Source organism: Denticeps clupeoides, chromosome 9 (genome assembly GCF_900700375.1).
Source record: "Denticeps clupeoides chromosome 9, fDenClu1.1, whole genome shotgun sequence".
NCBI lineage: Eukaryota > Metazoa > Chordata > Actinopteri > Clupeiformes > Denticipitidae > Denticeps > Denticeps clupeoides.
Window position 1 is genome coordinate 6,450,396 of NC_041715.1, and position 8,236 is coordinate 6,458,631.

At 43.7% G+C, this 8,236-nt stretch overlaps 1 protein-coding gene across 4 annotated transcripts in view; it reads left to right on the forward strand.

Moving 5' to 3' along the window:
* thsd7ba (thrombospondin, type I, domain containing 7Ba) overlaps window positions 1-2,788 on the forward strand; it is a 148,353-nt gene extending 145,565 nt beyond the window's left edge. For 3 of the 4 annotated variants that reach the window (XM_028991648.1, XM_028991650.1, XM_028991649.1), the window contains 2 exons: window positions 571-658; window positions 775-850. In XM_028991648.1, the coding sequence (XP_028847481.1) occupies window positions 571-658; window positions 775-850 (164 nt within the window). Of the gene's footprint in view, window positions 1-570; window positions 659-774 lie in introns of all 4 variants that reach the window. The other variant, XM_028991647.1, reaches the window with a different exon arrangement.
* The last annotated feature ends 5,448 nt before the right edge of the window (window positions 2,789-8,236 follow it).

The window sequence follows — 8,236 nt, forward strand, 5'->3', positions numbered from 1 at the left end:
ATTACTCAGAACAAACATTTACAGAACTGTAAAGCTGTCCAGTTCACCACTCTACACAGTACTAAATTAACCACCAACTTGGAAACAGGGGCCATTTCACATTCAGTCAATAAATCCCCTCCTTGCCCAGTAGTCCCATTAAAAGGCCAAGTCAAGCTATAACCATTGCTCATCTGAACTGTGCATGAAAGCATAATGAGTTAATTATGAGCTAAAAAAGTATGTATAATGGATGATTGGCAGTAATATTTTATTTAGCCATTGCTGATTTCTACTGTGTTCCGCGAAACTGCACCTACTGCCTCGTGTTACTCCTTTTTAGGGCCTATTCTGAGAAAACTACTTAAAGAGACAGAAGCGTAAGTTAGTTGTTCTGTAATAAAACCTGTCATGTCACCACCTAGAACTGTTCTCCTTCTGGATCCCTCCCATTGACTGAAAAGCAAATGCGCATGAAAGGCGAACAGGTATATTTAGACTAATTCTCGCGAGCTGTGGAGGATTTGCACGGTGCTGCGCAAAATGGCACAGTCGCATGATAAATACGTCCTTGCTGCTCTGCCTCCGCAGATGGAAGAATAAAGATGTGGGTCTATGGAGCGACCGGTGGCGGATTCCTCCTGATATTACTCATTATTGCCGTATCCTTTCTGTTTTGGTATGTAAAGCATTCGTTGCATTTTAAAATTGATTTGTCGTTATACAGTTTCACTGCTGCCACCAAGTGGTCAAACAATTAATTATCATAATATATACTCTCTCTTTCATTTATAGTAAAAATCCTAAACAGACTCCCTCCCCACCACAAAAGCCTCTGACTCTGGCCTACGACGGTGATGTGGACATGTGACCAAGCGCCATACACAGACCCGAACCAGCCCACCAAGACTCTTTTCAGCATTAGATCCAGACCGTGATGGCCTCCTGCTTAGGGTCTGAAGGAGTGGATACTTGACATCAGCTTCAGAGGAACGATCTGCTTTTAACAGTGAATCAAGCTTTACATACAAGGACACCAAGAGACAGTGTTTCGGATCAGCAGCCACATGTATTTGTCATGACATTCTGAAGTGACATTCCATGTGGGGGTGGCGCGTGTTTCCACTGACATTTAACAGGGGGGTTAAAAAAGGGAACATGGGGAAAGGATGAGGGCATTACAAGCTATCAGTGGTATTTCGTCAGTCTGTTGCGTGTAGGAACAAAGAACAAAAGACTTTTTGATCAACAAAGAAATTGCAAACATGCTATGCACTATATTAGTGCTGATTCATTCTTTTTTCTTTCTTTCTTTCCAGATGATATTTTAAAACGAGTTTTCTAGTGTTTTCATCGTGATGCAAGCACTTTGCTGTGAACTGTGTTTTTCATGGATTATGTCAAAGGATGTGTATGTGCTTACCCGTCTCCAGACAGGCAACCAAAACCCAGTCCAAACGTGGTCCAGCAAGAATGAATTGCCAAGCCCCCCCTCCCATTGCAGGGCTGCGACGCCCACCACTGAGATGAGACGCCACTTGAAGTCCCCCCTGTTATCGCTGTGATGGTCTGCATGTATTTGGAGAAATTGCTTTTCATGTCTTCTCTTCATTTGTCTCTCCTACATTTGCAGAAGTCGTATGATGTCTTTGCATCACTCATTATTGGGCATTAATTTGCTTTTGGATTGTTTTCTGTTGAATCACAATTTGAACGGGGTCTTTCTGTATAAATATATATACACACTACATACTATTCAGTTTAAGGGCATTTAGAAATATCCTTGATTTTGGCAGAAAACAGTTGATTTGTCCATTAAAATGATGTAAAATATATAAAAAAATGCGTTAATTTTGTAAATGACTGTGGAGCAGCGCTGCAAATTAAGCTTGCTAGTTGCTAGTGTGACATCAAATTCATCAACCCGATTTCCAAAAATAGCTAAAAGCTAAAAAAGTTGGTCGGTAGTAATACCCTTTTAATAATACCCATTTAGTAATACCCATTTGTTTATGTAAATCCTCATTTCGCATTCGACCTTCTGCTGGTGAAGAAAACACTAGCGATCAATCTAATTTTATTAATTAACATTTTTGATAAATATTATCTTTCAAAATTCATTTAATGTTTTTTTTCCCCAATAGAAAGACACAAAAATTCTAAATGACCCTCAACTGTAGAGTGTATTTATAAATCAATACAAATCAATACCTGGTTTTCCACTCAAATACCCTTTAAGAGGTGCACAAATGAATGGCTAACTGAGCAGCCCTGTGTTTTCCTTCTGTCACTGTATTTATTTAGTTTATTTCATTGTTTATCTTGTTAATTTATTGTTTATTGTTTGTTTATTTATTTCAAATGTTTCCACTGTTCAATTTCCCTTTGGTTTAAGGAAAAGGAGGCTTTTAAAGGCGTGGCTTTTAAAGGCGTGGCTTTTAAAGGCGTGGCTTTTAAAGGCGTGGCTTTTAAAGGCGTGGCTTCAGCGTGGCGCTGTTCCACACCACCGCCCTGTGGTCATGCTTCATGAGGCGTCGAGGGGGATCGACAGGCCATTTGTGAGTCACTCTGTGGGAATATATGTCACCACTGGCAGAAGGACCTTTATTCCTCCAGCTGACAACGCGGCAGCGTATTTACCGGAACGCCATGCATGCCTGAAACGTTTTCATTGTCCGAAGTCATCATATAGCCAGAAGTGGCCTTGCGTTTCTTGTTTCTAGTCGCGGAAGGAAATCTGTTTACACGGCTTCTTCGATCATGTTGAATATGCTTCAGACGGTTTTATCCAGCCGACCCGGGAAAAGAATAAAAAAAAAAAAAAAACATTGGATTTTGTTTACACGCCCATTTCTGTTGATAATTGTGTGTGAGTTGAAGCAAACTGCTAATAAATTGTGATACTCTGTGGGACCATCATGTTGCAGTGTTTGTGTTTGTGAAACACACCCCGCAAGGTGCAACGTCTTGGATGAGGAATCCTGGGGGGTTTTTGCATGTAACGCTGCGCCCTGGTCCTTCGTACCGCTGGAGGAGATGCGCAGCTGGCACAGCTTCGTGCTGCGGCTCTCTTCTCTCGCGGCCTTGATGCCAAGCTCTTCGTTCTCTGCCATCGCGTCCACACTTCGATGGACCGCTTGAACCCGGCGTGAAGAAATGTGAACATCGCATCCTTGTGCCGTGGTTTTGTATTCGTGTAAATGATGCGAATGATTCCACCGCCGTCTAGGAGAGCCCGTCCATCAGGGTGCTGGAGCTGTTCTTTTTTTTTTTTTTTTTTTTTTTTTTTCTATCTTTTTCTTTTTTTTCGTCACATGTGATACACAGCAGCACAGCACACGGTGCACACAGTGAAATTTGTCCTCTGCATTTAACCCATCACCCTGAGTGAGCAGTGGGCAGCCATGACAGGCGCCCGGGGAGCAGTGTGTGGGGACGGTGCTTTTGCTCAGTGGCACCTCAGTGGCACCTTGGCGGATCGGGATTCGAACCGGCAACCTTCTGATTACGGGGCCGCTTCCTTAACCGCTAGGCCATCACTGCCCCGCGCCATCACTGTTCTCCACGCACCAAGCGGCACAGCCAACACTCCAACGTTACTTGCCTCTTATTTGCGTTATTAGTTATCTTGTTACATCTTAATTAATTATGCAGCCTCCCTGCAAAGAGGCGTCACACTTGGAAGCCGTCGGATGCACTTTGAGAAGACTGCCAAGCGGTCCGTCCCACAAAATGCAGAGCCTCAAGGAAGCGGGGCGATTTAAATCTTTTATCTAATCTAATTAATTTAGTTAAGCGCGTCAGTTTCGTTCAAGGGAGAGATGAACTCAAGCGGTTGTGTCACTGCCACCTTGGTCAGGAGTGGCTGGATGCTGCGATCTTGTCACATTTAATTCATCCGCTTAAGCGGCGCCCGGGGCACCCCACCAATCCTGAGCTTCCTGCGAGAGCCTCGGCAGCTTGGGAGTGACTGGGTTTTAATCATGATTAATCATTTACCACAGGCCAGATCATCTCGGCAAACCTTCATTTCGCCTGACTGACAAGCAGGTGGAGGGGGCCAAATCAGATCATGAATATTCCATTTTACAAAGAAACGCAGAACCCTTGGATGCACGACACTAATCTTGTGTAATTTGCAATTACAGAGGAAAATATCATGCTGGCTTCTAAATAATTAAATACATTTTACCAATGCTGCTACATAACGGGGCATCATCACTGCAAACAATGTTGATCCTTGTCCGTGTAGTTGTGCGTTCAGGAACATGTTTATTTTAGTAAGTCCCCTCTGCTACGTTCCCTCCACTGGCTCCCAGTAGCTGCCCCCTGCATCAGATTCAAAATACTGATGCTGGCCTACAAAACCAAACATGGGGTTTCACCATCCAACCTCAGAGCCCTTATTACACCTCGCACTGCACCTCGTACACTCCGAGCTTCCAGCATTAGGGGTGTTGAATTTAATCGTATAATCGATGCATCGCGCTGCAGACGTGGACGATATTGCATCGATGCAGTGCAGAACATAATCGATTATATTATAATGGGGTTGCTAGGTGATTTTCTTGTGAAAAAGTAGTGCCGGTAGTGACTGTGGCGGCCTGAGTACAGCGCGGCTCCGGGTACGAGTTTCACGCTGCACGGTGAGGCACCCGCCGGCCTTGTTCTCGCACCGCGGTCAAAGTTGAAACTTAATAGAATCCAAGCAGGCGAGTTTTCTTTCTGCCACTTCGAAACACACACACACGAAGCTGGAACGGAGGAAAATCTGATCTTTCTCTGAGTGTCCAGAGATCTACAAACCGACATTATCGTCTTACCAGGAGTCTAGAAAAACATGCTGACTTTTCCCACTGAGCCATGAAAAGCGGCTTTAGATTTTCTACAATGCGCAGAAAAGCGGTCTGTGTTCAGTCGGCACTCACCTGACGCCACGGACATCTGGACCAGCCGCTTTTCTAGCGTTTGTGGCTTCAGGTTGTAACGGGTTTCCTCCACTACACACGAATCAGAGAAATGCAGAGAAAGGTGTGTATTTAAAGGAGAACGACCAGTACATACAAGACTGTTACAAGGTGAGAAGAGGACAAAACGGAGAGATTTTCTGCTCATGGTGGCAAAGACCTTAACTGTGTAGAAAATGTATGGCATGCATCGTGATGCATCGATATCGAGGCACTGATAATCGTAATCGAATCGAACCGTGAGACCAGAGAAGGTTCACACCTCTATCCAGTACTACTGGCCTGGTCCCTCCACCACTGAAGGTACGAGGAAGACACTACAGATCTACAAACTTCTCTGTCTTGGCCCCTAGGTGGTGCAATGAACTTCCCCACAAGGTCCCCAAACTGGGCGTGGGGCTGGTACTCATCCATGTTGGGCTGCAAGCACACATACACACACACACAGTTCACATGCCTTTGGACGGTGGGAGGAAACTGGAGAACCCAGAGGAAACCCATGCCAACTTGGGGAGAGTGTCAGCACACACAAGGTCAGGGCCAGGATTCAAAATCACAACCCTGGAGGTGTGAGGCCCAGTAGTCAACAATAACAAATCAGAGGGCATGAATTTTATTGTTACCAGAAATATTTTGTGCTAAATATTTTGTGCACATGATGGGGGACCAACTGTGTAGCATTTTTATTGTCGTTTAAGCAAAAACATAATGAATATATTGTACTATTCTAAAACAACAATCAAAAGTGCTGAAAAGAATATAATTAATCGAAGAGCGGGCAGCGTCCCACCTGACTTTTATACTGGACGCTGACCCCCCACCCCTCACTTCCGCTTCCAGGTCGCTGTCTCCCCGGCTGATCTTGCTCCTTCTGGTGGGCTGGAGGTGGTACGTTGGTTGTGACATTTCTGATTCTGACAGTAGATCTGATTCCTCCTCAGTATAAAAGTGAAAGTGAAGTGATTGTCATTGTGATACACTGCAGCACAGCACACGGTGCTGGATTCAAACCGGCAACCTTCTGATGACGGGTCCGCTTCCTTAATCGCTAGGCCACCACTGCCCCACTGATTAATGATGTTAATTTTAGCAACCTTTATTGCTTGCATTTCACTATTGACTTACCTGAAATGTAAATCTGAAGTCCCTAAGATCAAGCTGTCCATGCCGTTTGGCCATGACGTTAAAATCACATCAACACCGCCACCCAGGCCCAGCCCTAACAAATGTGGAGACCAACGCAAGATGTTAGGTGGTGTCCCCAGAATGTCGCTTTTTAACACACACTGGGTGACACTTGACGCTGTAAGAAGCGGAGTTGAGGGCGTGTTCAGAACAGTCCTTTTAAGGCGCTAGAACACGAACGCCGAACAGCGTTTTACCACTAAGTGGCGTAAAAATGCCGCCATCCATGGTTGATCAGTTTTTTTTTTATGCTGCTTTCTTGCAACAAAATGCCGTTTTTTTATGCCATTACCTTTAAAAATGCATTGTGAACCTGCCGATTATTGGCCATGTTGGCTTGCCATATTGTGTGTGTGTGTGTGTGTGTGTGTTGTTGTTTTCATACACAATTATACAAACTAGTTTTAAGAAACACTTTTTTTTTCCTTCCTTTGTTTGTGCCCTTAGCATTTGCATATACTCCCTATGCCACAGGGATGGAACGAGGGGATTGTTCGTTTTAGAAGGGAGGTGATTTTGACTGTTTTTATTTCAGGGGGCATGACATCCCTCCTTAGCCCCCATCATCTCGAGTACTGGTGGTAGTGGCCAAGTGAGTAAGACACCAGAAGACCCAGGTTCAAATGCCACTTACTACCATTGTGTCCCTGACACTTAACCTTGAGTGTCTCCAGGAGTGGACTGTCCCTGTAACTACTGATTGTAAGTCGCTCTGGATAAGGGCGTCTGATAAATGCTGTAAATGTAAATGTAAGTGTACTGGTGAGACCACATCGCTAACACTATTGCAGTATGGTCAGCAGATGGAGCCCCATCTTCATCAATGTCCCTCACTTCTTCATTATTGACCCCTCCGTTTATAATTCTGCGTTCTAATGCCGGGCGTAGGTTCACACTTCCCACTTTGGTAATCCCATGTACTCACCTGGGAAATTGTAAAGGATTCAATTCAAGGGTTCAAAGCGTTTATTGTCATGTGCGTGGAAGAAATTACATTTGTACAATGAAATTATTTCTTTGCTGTCCACATGCAAATGCAAAATTAGGCAATGTTTAGTATAAATAAAATAAAAACGTTGGTGAGGACTAAAGTGTTCCACAGATGTAATTTGTAAAATAATGTAAAATGTAGCAAAGTGCTAAACAAAATGATATTTCACTGTCCACAAAAATAAACAAAGAAAGACACAGATAGATCTGTTTAGCTATCTTATTCCTGCAAAAAATCTGATTAACACATTTACACAATTAAATATTATACCTTTACTGCTGAAATATGTGCAGGAGAATAAAATGCTTAAGGTCTGTCTATTTGCTCATTGATGTTGGTTGTGCTGATGACTTCCTCCTATCTTTACTAGCAAATCGAACAGTGTTTTTCTTTAACATACATAATTTTAACACATATTTGTATTGTACCAAATGGAGTTACCAGCAGGTGGGGGTATCGCTTTTCTGTTCATTTTCTAAGCTCATGGGCTCAGTCACTCCAACAAATCAAACGTGATTCAAGAAGCCGAAATATCTGAATGCGACAATTGGTTTAATTGCAATTCAACGTGAACAGTTTATGATGTGCATCTCATAAACGTGCTAATTGGCTGCCGTATCCTCTGCAGGCCTTTATTACCTGAATAACAGGAACAGGCAGTTCAAATTACTTATGTTGCACTGGAAAAGTCCTCCTATCATCAGTAATTGTATATAAGTGTCTAATTTGATACTAATTGCTAATTCATTTACCTGGATAATTTCTTGTGCACTCCAGAAACTTGTGCCACAGCATCGTGCCATGAAATTTTGATGCAATAGCAATTGTACTTCGACTATAGCTCTGCTTTCAACACCCTCATACCATCCAGACTCATCATGAAACTCCGTGATCTGAACATCAGCTCCTCCCTGTGCAGCTGGATCTTGGACTTCCTGACAGACAGACCTCAGGTTGTTTGGATCGACAACATCACCTCCTTCACATTAACACTTAGCGCTGGTGCCCCCAGGGATGTGTGCTCAGCCCCCTGATGTACACCCTGTTCACCCACAACTTCACGGGAACACACAGCCCCAACACCAACAAATTTGCAGAAGACACCACCATCATC